The following is a 15653-nucleotide window of genomic DNA, read 5'->3' on the forward strand; positions in this document are numbered from 1 at the left end:
TATATATATATATATAATATATAATATATATATATATATATATATATATATATATATATATATATATATATATATCCCGCATGGGTCACATTCATTCACCACTATATTTCATATATATATATATATATATATATATATATATATATATATATATATATATATATAATAATTTCGAGTATCCAGTAGTAATACATGTTGCTGAAATTTCATGCATCTTGCAATCTTCAGACAGGTCAGATATTATTACTTTAAATATGAAGTCTCGTGTGTTATTTAAATAAGTAATATTATAACTATGTAACTAAAGTAATTTTCGTTATTATTTACAACGCTCTGCTTTTTGCATCGAGTTCTGTAATCTGTATACTTGGGTATAAATAATATTTGCTTCGGTGGCGACATTTTAGACCAACTCAGAATGTTTAATAAAAGCATAGATTTACCAGCATTACAATTACTTGTAGTGTTTTGATAAGAAAAGATTACTTACCTTGTTTATGATACACTAAAACTCATTACCCTGAATTTGATAGACTAAGCCCTTGACATAAACAGTCCAAATAGACTTTGATTCCCGTCTGTCTGGTCAGGAGAAGATTACCTGTTACTATTGAAGTGTTTCTTGAGAACATTCAAACTTATTATATTACATAAATCACTCATAGAGAAAAGGTTAGAAAACATCGGGAACCATCAGCCTCGGAAAGAAAGAGTTCTTATCGTTCGAGTTGGCAAATAATGGCCCATGGCGATCTATCGGTAATACAAGGCTATGTTACAGCAAGACGTCTAACATACTCCCTGTTTATGTAGCTATTTAAATATGTTGATGCCTGCCATTTTAATACCGGAGACATGGTGGCTGACCTATAAGCAGAAGGCTACACCGCAATTAACACGAATTCATAGTAAATCGCCTTAAAGGTGTAAGTCCCAAGTCTTGAGTGCGTGTATTGTCGAAATTTGTTTAAATGCTGGCTAAATGTATACTCTCTCACTGAATGGGTTACTCGTCGATAAGTACAGATCTTTGCACCTCTCGAGGTATACGGTCTTTGGAGGTTTCTTGCGAGCGTCACTCCATACAATACTCAATATAACACTGTAGATCATTCGTAGAAACGATCAGCGCATCATAAACTTATAAAAAGAACATCATTATTGAGAGTAAGATTGGAGCAGTCTTCTTGCAAAATCCACTCTTTATTTATGTAACAATTCCGTGTTAAGATAGTGTCTGTTTGCACACTGAGCAGTCTTTGAGCAAAAGAGGAAAAATTACAATATCAGTCTTGTTAATTTGAATGTTTCGCAGCTGCCATACATTTTGTATCTGTAGCATTAGTTGACAAAGCATTGTTTATGGACCCCTTACTTCTCCTCTCAAAATGTCGAAGGTACATGCTGTAAAAGAGAAATATAATATTGTCATACGATCAAACATATCCACATATTTATTTTTAGACTAAGTAGAAGATCATCAGTGATACCCGAACATAAAGGCGCTCCAACGATAGACCTCTTGGCGATACGACAAGTAATTAGCCAATGAACTTTGACCCATACAGACAACACAGACAAATCATCTTCTACCCGTAAGGCAGGGTCGACACAGAATTAGATATTCTCAGTAACCATATGCGCACAATTTTTAGGCCGCAAGTATCACACTTCAAAGGATTGCACGATTTCAACATATCGACTCTGCAAGGCTAGGTACAAAAGTTAGACCTGATCTACACTCAGTAAAGGCCGATTAGCATACAGTTACGTAACCTTCTACGAAGCAATGTGACGAACGTGAAACTGTCTAGAACCACATCACAAGTTGCCATGGGTAGTATGGTTGTTTAGCAGTTTGATAAGCGCGTACAAACGTGCAACATGTTAGTCGAGGATTTAAGAGAGAATGCGCGAAATGAAGGTATACCTACAGTTTTAACATCGCTATTTATGAACGGGATACGTCTCGCACATTAGAACAATTCGAAAATGTACACTTGTGGATACAGAAGTAAAACATATTTTATTACCCTGAATCTAATTAGCATTTTTGACTCTTGCATTACGTCTCCTGCTCGTTAGAAACCCGTATGGCTATGAGAGATTGCGGAGAACAGTACCACGTGACGTGGTACGCAGCCATCGCTAAAATCCGGTAGAATTAGTCATCTTAAGTTCTTACTAGGTCATTTAATCTTGGTTACAGACTGTCTCTGAAAACGATACCGTTATACCGTTCCCTGTAGTAAACTCGAAAATGTTGCTCGTTCTCATTTTCAGTGAGCATGCGCATCTGACGTTGCGTATGCTATTTATTGGAGAGCAAAACATCACAGCCGTGCACTAGATACCATCATCAGCCCTGTGAAGACATCACAAGTACCACTTAACGAGTGTTTCCTCCATATGACGTGTTGAGATGATCTGATACAGGTAGGTTTGGGCTTTGCAAAACCACTTGGATGCTCGGAATGATGAATGGAAACGTTTTTGAAACGCAACAAGAATATTTCATTGATGTTCTCTTTGCATTTTGTAAATTTGCTTTGATCTTTGGGGTTGATGATGTATTTGTGCTAATTCCTCGCAAAAGTAATGCTTTTCTGTCTATGGTTACCTTGCAATGCGTATTTTTTTTACATACGACCATTTGCTGAGCATGTTCTTAAGTTGTTTGGCAATGCGATCTGACAACCGTAAAGTATTATATGGTGATACCAAACTACGCACTTAGGTTATTAGAACACTTTATGGGTAAAAATCAAATTAGAGACTTTATGCGGTGCCGTGCTATCCCCCTATGCTATTCCCAAAAGTTCATTGGATGCGTTGAATAAACGGAACCCCAACTGCCTTTGACGGAGCGTCGAATGAAGTGGTTCGCACGTTAATTGAGATTTGCCCGGAGGGATCGCGGCATGATTGACGACGAGTTATTTCTCCGAAATGGACTGCGTCAGATCTGACCTAAACAACAAAGAGCCAGCGCACGGAGAGGTCGTGAAACAGTTCATGAAAATTGCCTTTAACGCTACTTCATAAACGCTACTATGGCGTCAGTGGTTTCCCTCTGATGATAATTGGATATACAATGATATCGAAAACATAATACAATAAAGGCAGCAAACTGGTCATGCTGATGCAAGTAAGAGCAGGATAACATTATTACTAGTAAATTCACAATACTATTAAATAAGTATACATGTTTTCCTGTGTAAAAATATCTGAGTATACATCTGTGGAGGCAATAACAGATCGTGTTGATATGTATGGAAAGTGAGTGATAGCTGTAAGGCAAAAAATGTTTGATTCAGTTACTTGGTTTAATGGACATGATTTTCGTGTAAAAACTCTTGCATATTTCCTCGACTATCTAAGTAATACCAATAAGCTATAGTAGATTGAGGGACAATATCCATGACTCTTTGTAATTCTGTTGCCTTATGTGCGTTTCCTTATATTTTAGCCAAATGCAAGATATTAACCTTTCCAACCCCTCGATAGCGTGCAATGTGCAAATTAATGAAAAAATGTCGACGAACGAATTCGGGTCGGGACTAAAATCCAGTTTTAAAAAATAAAAGTAAAACACATGCCGGTGTGTTGACTATAGTTGAATACTAGCATTTCAACTTCAGTTTGGGAGTAGAACAAGAAACGCTGTTTTATGAAAAAAGGTAAAAGCATTTGACGCTTGAAGGGAAACAGCGGGCGTATTTTACATTGGTTCAGTAGAATGACAGTGAAAACAAATCGTAGATTTGGAATTACTATAGCATTTCCTTGTACGCCTGATTAAACCTCATCAGCCCTCACATTTGTTCGCCATAGTATGTGGAGTATTTTGTATATTTCACTTCAGGAAATTCTGCGCGACGATTTCGGTTTCAATATATGACGGAGGCCAAGTTACCTTTAGCATATCTTCCTGAAGGCTTGTATTGTTCACTTTTGTACAATGATATTTCGTTCGTAAGGAGCGTAAATTGAACAGTAAAGAATCATTTTGCGTGGCGTCAGGGAGGCTTACCAGGGAATAGCTCAAATTCGCTTCCGGAAAAACACACTGATTGTCTTCACCGAGAAGATCATATCGCTTTCGCTAGACATTGCTTATCCATACAAAATAAGCGTTGTTATTTTTTTCGAGTTTGAAGCCTTACAAAACACATCTGAACAGCTTTTAAGAAGAAACAAAAACACTTTGGAGAATATTGGATGCAAAACTTTGCTTGAACCAACATCCCCAGGGTAATGGGTTTCGTGCGTGTTGCAGAATTGCAATTAATTTTTCTGTTGACTAACGAGAATGTAGCATAATATTTTTTCAGAGTAAAATCCGCTGTGACTTATTGCTGGGTAATTGGGTATCTTGCTAAAAAACAAAACAATTGTGGGACTTGCATTAAGATAATGCCATGAGCTTCATAACTAAAACTGAAGTAGGTCAGTCATGACGGAAGAACGTGTGCTCCGGTCTAAATGCTTTTCGATATATTCGTGACCCATACTTACATTCAGTCTGTGGCGAAGGCCTGTGCGACACGACTCGCTTTGCAAAGCAGAGCGGGCGTTATCAAGTCTTCTCAAATGAACGTTTCTTGTTTTACGACAGCGAACAAAATGAGGCTACTTATAATTGTCTTCCCGCAATGTCAATATTATATATTACAACTTTCTTGTTCTTTAGCCTCGTCTTATGTATCCAATGGAAGGATATTAAAATATTCATTTTACAGACTGTCATTTAGCTCTACAACTATTGGAAGAAAAAGCATGGCAGAAGTAATAGAGTGCAGGACGTGTGTGAATTTAGAAATCGGGGAAGATCCTTATGGGCATGTTTTGAGAAGGCTCATCTCTATCAAAGAGTCTTATCAAACTGTCCTCAATAGCACGCTATGTTTTAATCCGAAAGAAACATTTTACCTTAATTCATGAGTGAAAATCTGCTTTTTCATTCGATTGAAATGTCTTACAGAAGCTTGGATCAAAAAGTGAGACATAACCTTCAAAGTCAACCATAGAGGAAACCAATGAGAATGCATATGCCATAGCTTTTGACGTTCACACTTTAATAAACCGAATAAGTAGAAATGGCTATTAAGGCTTGGTTATTTAACGATGACAATAATTTTCTTACATATCGTTATTCTGCTTTAATGTTTAAGCATACAGAGATGAAGTCTAGACACATGTGCTGTTGGTGCAAATGCATAAATAGTACTCTGTTGAATGTTTTGTGGAATATGTTGGTTATCGTGATGTTTATCTAAAAGGTAGAAGCTGCGCATAGGATAGGGGCATTAATGGCTTCGCTGATCAGAGGGTCAGCGTCCGACAGCTATCGAGGGAAAATATGATTTATCCGACAAGAAATTAGCTTATGAAGTAATCCTTTTTGTGTGAGTAAGCCGATATATCGCAAATTTCTCCCGGCTACTGAGGAGTAATATGACTGCATTAAACTGTTACTGTGTCCCACTGAAACCCGATCCAGTTCAGATGCTCGGTTCGATACAGCGAATTGGGTTAATTTGGTCAAAATCAAAATATACATTATTCAATGAAAAGGGGACAGGCTTTTAGGTTACAGACAACCCGGCGGATATATTCCCTTGTGATTGTCGAGGTTTTCCCATCGTGGAGGTAGAAGATCCAAATTGTATGTATCCGCGCTCAAAAATTGCTTTGTGACAAAAGACACCGTGTGTTTTCACTGGCAATACTTGTTCTGAACTTATTATGCGTTTTTGATGTTTGGTTTTATTCTTGGTTTGTTTTTTATTGGATTTTGCAGTCGTTTCTGACGAATTCACATTGTCACTGATATGCTGATATTAAACAGCGATATATGATAGTCACTTTTCCACTTTATCATGTTTTACAGTCTATGGTTGGAAATTATTTTTAGTCTGATTTGACGTCTGGTTAAATTTTCTCCTTCTCTTCAGATCTAATCTGGAGCAAAAACGTTCTCACATAAAAAAATCTATACCGACGTAAGAGTGGCAAGCCATCAACAAGGCTTTCGCTCATAAAGACCGTCCTTCATGCACGTATTGATATTATATAACAGGAGAAGCATTGTGTACATACTGAAATCGAAAAATACAAATGGTTCATTACATTTAATTTAAATGTAATGAAAGTTTTGTCAATTTGTAATTAAACCTGGATTGATTTATTAGTTTATTGCATGCATTGATAACAGACGATTCATTAATATGTCTTTGTGAAACTTATTTGTCAGTAATTGTATGTACAATTAATATGTTCCTGGTAATGAGTTCGCAGAGTTATTATGTCTTAGAGGTGCACCGGGTTAAATGTGAAATATGTGTCCAACAATGAAAGTTGGTTTGGTTAACTTAGACCTGTCTTTTTGACGAGTAGAGATAGAATTCGCCTCGGGGATAGATTTTCAGACTCTAAAATCTAACATTGTTTTCCGGATTCCTTGTGTAGCGCTTTTAGATTCCATTTTGAAACCTGATGAGAATATCAACTTGTTTGTGTGAAAATGGAAAATATATTTTCCATACAGCTCGCAGAGAAGTTTGATTTTTAAATGTCAGTATATTCGAGATGATACGTGTTTTTGAAGCAAGACTTCAAACCTTGGAGTCTTATTTACACTTCAGTCATACCACCAAGGGGAACACGGCGAAATTTCCTTGAGCGAACGCGTATAAAAAACTTTCAATATAAAGGTATCAAAAGCAGCTAATCATCAAAATACCTTTTGTCTGGCACATCCACCGGCGACGCGTTATAGATTATATTAAACATGGCGGCAGGTGTTTCAAAGCTAATAATGCAATACATCAATTTCAGCGGTCTCAGTCTTAATGCCAGTTCAGTGATGAAAAGAGGATATTATCGATTGCGTGTAAATGCATTGACGCCTTTTTTTTCAGTTCGCCTTGCAGCTTTTACATGTAGGTCTACCAAAACCCTAATGAGCCGTCGACAAAGAGCATGGGTGACTTTATTGGTTAATTATAGATTAAATTGTTACTCTGGCAAGATTTTGACGCCTTTTACCGTTTGATGTGGCAGATGCTGTATCAATTTCGCTTTAATTTGGTTATACTTACTCCAATGCCTCAACGTTGACGCAGCTGGTTTTATGGTTCTCCATAGGTTCTACGGGTTCTTTCTATCAACATATGTCCATGGGATCTAGAAAAGATTTTCGCTGTTAATTATACCAGCAACGTGATACAGTGACACCCAAGAGGCAACGTGAGATATGCTTCCTATTTTCTCTCTGTAGTTAAATGCAACGTCATTTTTTGTTATTTGGCCGAGATTTATTTGAGATTGTTTACAGCAACGTTCCTCTCGTCCTGATGACCTGGTTCTCTCGACCCCGCTTGTTAGGCGTATCATTATCATTTTGAATGAAATCAAATTTGTACAACTCGACCAGCGATTTACCCATTACACATATCTAGGCCTATTAGCCACTAACTAGCTTCGTCTTGCACTATTTGACGCACGTGTAGCTCTATATCCTTTAAATAAGTCTTTATGGACAATCGTATAAGATATTTGTTGCAATGGGGCCGTTCAAAAATTGAATTTTCACACGTGTGCTGCTGCCCTTTCTTTCCATCATGAATTCCCTGGGATCAAGCTGTAAAGTTGAGAGATACAGTAAGAAGGAATATTCTTTAAGGTACTACAGAACGCGCCTAGAGGACCGTGGCGGATATTCGGACACTCAAATTTTTACAATCCTTTTCTGATATACCACTTTTGGGGGTTCATTTTAAAGCTCTTGGTTTGAGAAAACTTTTTACCGGCTTAGTTTTTCGAAAATCGAAAATTTTATTTTTTCTCCATAGAGTTAACACAGTGATGGCGGCCATTTTGAATTTTAAATATCGGTAAATCTTCGGTTATTTGTTTCTCTAGTACCAAAATTTGTAAGGTGACACCGATTTTTATTAGTAAGAGAATAGTTGAAAGTTGCATTAAGGAAAGTTTGAGCAAATGTTTAAGTCTTTCACTTTCGAGGCGCATTCGACCTTAAAGACAATCTTCACACTCCGCGTTGTTGAGTACCTCATTACTTGCTATGAGTGCACTCTCTGTGTTTATTGGTTGGAGACCTTAAAATGCATAAAACTCACAACTCACTGACTTTTTAACAAGGGCAGCTCATAGTCTCGGCCATACAATAATCTAGTATCGATACATCCCTCTGGCACTCAAAACTGCCGTTTATTATCTTCGTTCTCCTGTTTTGAATTTAGACGAATTTAATACCGGAGATGGAAGTCTTCTCGGCACATGATGCGCTTCATCTTACCAGAAATTGTCGTTTCTTGGGGTTTCAGTAATCGGTTGACAATTTATTAGTATGACTTTTGTAGGTCTTCATTTCGTCTTATTACAGCAGAATCCACTACACATATCATCATAAAAACGGTTGCATCATCACCTTTCCATCACAGTTGGAATTCATTTTCGTCGGTGTCCAAAATATTTCTATCCAGTAAAGTTTCAATTTCAAGAGCACGGAACTAGGCTCTGCAGCTGGATCCACGGAGCCAAAACCAAACGTGATATTACATGAGGAATTATAATGCAAGTAAATGCTGCATATTTTAGTGATGACTCTGTCCGTTGACAGAAGTAAATAAGCCTTTATCAGGGAGCGCTTAACTTGCATGCCTGTTTTAAAATTTATTTGGTTGTTCATTTTTACAGGGGTGAAAGAAAGACCGAAAACGTTTCCGGGGGAGCTTCGACGAAAAAAGTATTGAATGCGCCAGGGGGCGTCGTAAATTGAGTCGGTTCAGCCGTTACCAACGTCTTAGTGGCCACGTGACTGTGGATTCCTGATGGTCATAGCCGTACTAGTGTGGCTGTCTCTGTCGGATAACGACGGTTCGATGGTTATCAAAAGAACGGAACACTTATGAGATGGAGATATCGGAAAATTTCACCGAGGATGCGAGAGATATTGATGCACACCACACCCACAGCTTGGGACCTAAGTCTGTTATTGTCGGGGTCATACTGTCTCTGTTCATTTTGGTCACCATTACCGGGCAACTGCTGGTCATCCTTGCGGTGGTCACGGAGAAAAATCTGCGGTTGCCGAGTAACTACTGGATTGCCAGCCTGGCGCTGACCGACCTGATTCTTGCTGTGGTGGTCATGCCTGTCGCCATGCTCACTGAGATTAAATCCGGGATGTGGCTGATCGGTGGCAAGTTCTGTGACGTCTTCCTCTTTTTCGACGTCCTGTGTTGCACGGCTTCCATCTTCAACCTCTGCTTGATCAGCGTGGATCGCTACTTCAGCATCACGTCGCCGATCAAGTACTCGTTGAGAAGAACTCCTTCTCGGGCGTTGATGATGATTTCCTGTTGCTGGGTGACGTGCATTCTGATAAGTATCGTCCGCCCAATGGGATGGAAGACTACGTCAAGCGACCTCCACTTCTGCGGCTTGCTGAACGAAGGCTATCGCATTTTCTCATCTGTGTTTTCATTCTACCTCCCCCTCGTTGTCATGCTCTTCGTCTACTACAAGATCTTCGTGGCGGCTCGTAGCAGACTCCAGAAAATCAGAGACGTTGGTGGGGGGACTGTCGTAACCATGAGTGATGCGGACTTCCGCCAAAGCGGAGTTGCGACGGACGTCTCTGTCGTTCGCCCGACCGAACTGCGAGGGGGTCAGTCTTCTTCGGTGAGCAACGTCTCCAACGTCTATGCATGGAGAGAAACAGCTGACGGGAGGGCAGAAGCGATGAGACGAAAAAGTTTCCACGAAACCGGTACAACATATGGTTCTTCCAACGCTCACCAGTCAAATATGTTGACCGTCCCACCAAGAAACGTTTGGGGCCACGGCGTCCGGCAGCCATCAGGAAGCAATCGAAATCAAGGTTTCAGAGCTGAAAAGTTTTCACTTGCAAAGGAAAGAAAAGCAGCCAGGACTCTTGGTGTCGTCATGGGGGCCTTCATCTTCTGCTGGTCGCCTTTTTTCCTGTTCAACGTCATTGTGCCTTACTGTGATGGGTGCACTGTTCCAATGGAGCTATTCAGCTTTGTAACTTGGCTGGGATACGCCAACTCAATGTTAAATCCGTTCATTTATACGTATTTCAACAAGGACTTTCGGAGAGCTTTTAAGAGATTACTGTTTATCAGACACTGTGGTAAATGCCACCGCTAGATTATTGAGGATTCCAGTGTCTATACGCTGAAAGCGAGAAGGGACACTCACACAAGAAGTCGATTTCTATACGCAGCAACACATCCGTACAGTATCACCTACAACGTGATAAACGTATACATTCATACACAAAGCAAATAACCATATAACCATATACATGTACAGGTTTATCTCGACTTTTAAAACTACCACGAGTGTCTTACATTCATACGTACGTACGTACGTACGTACGTACGCACATACATACGTACGTACATACATACATACATACATACGTACGTGAGTACGTACGTACGTACATACATACATACATACATACATACATACATACATACATACATACATACATACATACATACATACATACATACATACATACATACATACATACATACATACATACATACATAAGGATAAACTAAAAGAAGAGTACATAAAACAGAGCAAAATCTCTACATTTGAACATACACTCCGTCGAATTGTGTCAAGAAATCGCTTTTACGTCCTGGCATCTCAAAAAAGCCACTAGTAAGAGTTCTGAAGAATATATAGAAAGGGGAGAAATAAACTTGGATGCAACTGCTTGTATCCACCAGAAGTGACCTTCAAACATCGGTGAAGAAGCAGTACATCTAAGCTTGACAGCAAGAACGAAAACTTCGTATTTTTACAAAGCTGCATGCCCAAATTCAGTTCGAATTCATTGTCGATTTAGGAAGAAAATGTTTTTTTTACATGAATATAACAGCACAAATGTGACGACTTTTGTCCCTGACAAATTAGCCTGTCCTACCGCTGTGTACGTCGGTAAGGGGGTACCGTATGCATTGACACAGCAGTTTTCTCCATCGTTACTCATATAAAGTGTGGCCGAAAGAAAAGCACAAAAAAATCATAATACAGATAAACACGTGGGATTGAAAGGATGCAAAATCTGGAATAGTTGTCGAGAACGTCCGTGTTGACAAAATACTCTGTAATGTTAAATATCTTTGCAAAATGTAAATTTTATTTATACGCCTTTCATCCGTTGGTATGTACACAAATTTAAACTTGATAGAAAGGTTTAAACTATGGTTAATGGTCCCCGATTGATAAAAATATGACCAAAATAAAGGGCTAGGATTAGATAAATGGATGAATATTATATGTGTTAATATTTGATAATTTCTGAGCTTTGTCTTTTTTAACTTCTCTAAATTTGTTTACTCGTTTGTTTTGAACCCCCCTGGTTTTGATGACTAATTTTAGTTTCCTCTCGTGTCGAAAACACGCAGAAGGCTCACTTTGACATAGAGTGCGGATGAATATGAACTAAAACGCTTTGAAGAATCAGATACGAGCTCCATCTTTATGATTAATCGATATCACAATTTCGGACAATTCTACTCGATGATATAACGTTCACTGATTAACAACAACGTTCATTCGTGACAGAATTTGCAAGTAGGTGCAACGTATTCATGCTTCATATTAAATTTCTCTCCATTTTCAAAGCCCGGAAATATGACAAAGAAAGCAGAGAATTCAATATTCAGTGCCATATGTTCAAATGGATTGCAACATTACCTGTTATATCTGTAATGATTACAGGGCGCACAATGTATGCCCTATGTTCCCGACTAACTGTTTTGGGAGCTGAAGCTTGCAGTGAGGCGACCATACATGTGTATAACGGGGCACCAGTTTATTATAATATTGAAACCAGCACATGCAGTTTCTATTTGTGATTAATAACACTGGAATAAACACTCTTTACAGGATGTATTTGCAAGTTAAGAACTCATTTTAGTTTGAGAGTGAATTCATAAAAACAATTTAAAAGCAAAAGCTTACACTTATGAGCCTTTAATTATTACATTTGTAAGTTTTGATAATATCTACCATAGACAACAAGTGCTAGCTTGTTTGTTTTCTCTTTCCTAAAGTGTGTTGAAATTAAATTACAATACTTTTGTCTACCACTTGTGAGGGATCATTTTAAAGTGTACAGAGTAAATAAAGTTTTCACTGGCTTATTTTTGTGAAAATTGAAGTTTTATTGTTTTTCGCTTAGAGTTAACACGGGATGGCGGTCATTTTGAATTTAAGAGTCTGGTAATTTGCGCCTCACATGCCAAAGTTTTCATGGTCGTCACTGATTTTTATTCTTGACTTGGAAAGGGACTTGCGTACAATTTCATTGCGGAGAGGTTAGGAAAACGTTCATAAGTCTTTCAATGTCGAGGCGCGTTACACCGTAACGAGACCAGAAAAGCTGTGAAAACGGCGCACTTTCATTACAACATAACTTGAAAGCTGAAACATGAGAGTTCGTTGGCCAACGCCGCCTATTGAAAGCTGAATACTTCTTACCGCCGAGGGAAAAACACTTTAATTTTCATTTTCATTTCAAATTTCTTCAAATTAGACTGCCTTAGGTGTGAATGGTTTCCTTTGCTTATTGAAAAAGGTAGGCGGACAGGAATTCTATATAATGAAAGATATGATGGTGGTGAAGTATGCAAACTGATTAGAACAATGTCGATGATTAATGTCACTTTTTTCAGAATGCCTCGTCAACAAAAACCTACATTCTGCTTATTTTCAAATGTACCGAAAAAATACCAATCAGAATTTCTGTAAATGTAATCGTTTTTAAAGTCTCTAAATGAAGCAGTTTGCGTAAATTACATGCATGTGTGTTGGGTTTCTCATTTGCGTTGAAACAATCACTAAAATGTGAATAATTTATTGATCAGCTTATGTTAATTGTATACTCTATACCATAACATATCTACGAATTGTAAATGGTTTTTTTTAATGTAATTCCTTGCAGTGAGGTTGTCGGCCCTGAAATACAACAAACTACTATACTAGAATTTTTTTGTCTGCTGAAGCCTATTTCAGATCCTGGCATGACTAGAATTTTACCAACATTGTCAGGTTCAAATCGTGAGCGTACCTTACAGCGTAATTGATCGGGAAAATCACATAGATGGCTTTATTTGTGACAATGGCGCAGGCATGCCTGACACTACTGCCGCCTATTTCGTCATGATCATTGCTCGGGGGTTGCTTTTGGAATTACACTTATGAATAAAATTTAGAGAATATTCTATCTTCAATGAGTCCTTGAGATTGATTAGATTCTGCCAAGCCCCGGAGGAAATTGCGAGGCCTGGTGTATCGGGTAAACACTAAATATGGACTATTTGCATATGAATGTCGTGACGGCTATCAGCTCTCTCGAAAGACAGCAAATAAGAGTATGAAATTAAACCATTTTGGTACATCAAAATGAAATGTGCTCGATCGGCTGAGTCGCCGTAGCATTTCACAGGGCATGGGTTTGACATCCTCAGTCAATGAGGATGACCGAATTACTCAAGATTCCCGTGTAAGATTTTGAAAGCCTAGGGGATTAAGCGGAACACGTAGAGATATGTCTGGATATGAAAGCATTGTGGTGCTTAGTCACATCTATCAGATCTACTCCTGTCAGGCCTGTGCAGGACCGCTTCAGTGAAGGGTCAAAGGTCAAGGGAACGTCATCTTGCATCCTGGCAAATATTTGATGGAGAACATACACAGGCTAATAATTAAGACGTTTTCTGCCTTCAGGTTGTAAATATTAGATCGAGTTTCCGTTTTAAGAATTTAATTTTCAGCTAGAATGTATTTACAACTTTCCGTAAATGTACAGTTTTATGATAAATTCGATACTAGTTTTCCGTCAGCACTTGTCTGCAAAAAAAGATGTAAATATTTATCCAGTTTTCCTGATTCTTTCAGAAGAATAATGTACGAAAATCAAAGTTTGAGTCACAAAGTTTTGTTTTTGTTTGTTTGTTTGTTTTTTTGTTCACAAATTTCCCCGTCTCTATCCCGGTGAGATTTTGTCATAGGAACATCATCGGCATCGTAAAATCCACGCAGTTCGACCTTTTCCTAGGCTATCACAGGTCCTTACAATTTATGGCGTTTACCTGCGAGTAAGCTTATGAATTTGGTTTTTTTTAGCTCAATGAATGCCAGCGTATGCAGTCTTTCTCAGTCGAGCACTCAGCCTTTAGGGCAATAGGAATGCACATTGATTTTATAAGTCTTTAGAAGTAATTTGTGCACTGAGAACCGCGTTCTGACGTGACTGAAAGATGAACGCAAATATAATTTTATCGTGAATGCACAAATTGCGGTTCACAGGTAAAACACCGGTGGATGTCAACTGAAGGTCGCACTGTCACGTGACAAAAAAGGGGTCATCACAGCATATAAAACTGACGCGCTAGAAACGTAATTCCTCAGTTAAGGGGAAGGGGGTAAGATACCCATTCGTTTTGCGTACATCAAAATCACACAAGTGCTGTAACCAAGAACATTAAAAAATCAGATTTAAACCAGAACAAATACGATATTCTAATTGCAGCTCATGGAATCGCTACAAGTCATGACCCCGAGTAATGACCTGTCTGTTACATAATAACGAAACGCGCCTTTTCTGACACTTTTTATGCATTGATACTTGGTAGACGGACACTTTCTGATTTATCTTCCCGCGGTTTGCACGTGTTGTGTCCTGCCATGAAGAAAATCACTCCCATTCTTGGGCAAACCGCTCTTTTCGGTTTAATAGTACAAACATCTAGCTGCGTGTGCGTGGAAGACAGTTTGAACTAATGCTGAAACCAACTTCGCGTGAGGAGTTTCGTTCTGAGGGCTGGGATCGACATTCAAACTAACGAATAACGTTAGTGCTACAGCTTCTCTGATCGACGGCCCCTAATACTTGAACAGTGCTACTGACGTCAATGCTTAAGGGACCGTCTCAGATTGCCGCATAAGTTCAAGACACGAAATTCCTTCGTTTATATCTAAATCCCCTCCCCCTCCCCTAAACGAAAGTTCAAAAATGCGAAATGTCGATGTCTGCCTGGGAGCATTTTGCTATAGCTACTGAAAAATATGCTTCCCCTGACTACATAACACCGTCTAGAAATCGATTAAATTTGAGCACTAACCACTGTCAGCATGACATGAACGAGTTGGAAATAGTTACAGCAAAATTTGTTCGTACGAGTGCGTAGTTTTTGTTTAGTTTTACACACCATGTAAAGAGAACTTGTAATCACAAAATAAAAGTGCGAAAGTGAAGTTCAGTAATTGAATGGAGGCCATATCTCCTAACCCGTAAACGAATGAATTTCGCTTTTTGAACTTATGCGACAGTCTGAGACGGTCCCTAAGCAAACCTGGTGGACGTGTCTTTTACCGCTAACGGATACATGTACATCAAATTTTCAGCGAGCAACAACCAATCATACACTTATTCTGGTAATTGACAAGAAACGGATCATTTCAAACCATTACGTCTACATCAAAGCATGTCCAAAGAGCCTCCTGTCCTTTCATATTGCCGTATAAACTGTCTGAATATGTAAACATCCAAAAGTTAAAAAATATTTTAGGGGTTC

At 38.6% G+C, this 15653-nt stretch overlaps 1 protein-coding gene across 1 annotated transcript; it reads left to right on the plus strand.

The window, feature by feature from the left end:
* Positions 1 to 8730: 8730 nt before the first annotated feature.
* LOC139138769 (5-hydroxytryptamine receptor 1A-like) lies at positions 8731 to 14002 on the plus strand. The gene has a single exon (XM_070707291.1). The coding sequence runs from the start codon at positions 8941 to 8943 to the stop codon at positions 10198 to 10200; it is 1260 nt and encodes a 419-aa protein (XP_070563392.1). The 5' UTR covers positions 8731 to 8940; the 3' UTR covers positions 10201 to 14002.
* Positions 14003 to 15653: the final 1651 nt, after the last annotated feature.

The sequence above is a fragment of the Ptychodera flava genome, chromosome 8, assembly GCF_041260155.1.
Source record: "Ptychodera flava strain L36383 chromosome 8, AS_Pfla_20210202, whole genome shotgun sequence".
NCBI lineage: Eukaryota > Metazoa > Hemichordata > Enteropneusta > Ptychoderidae > Ptychodera > Ptychodera flava.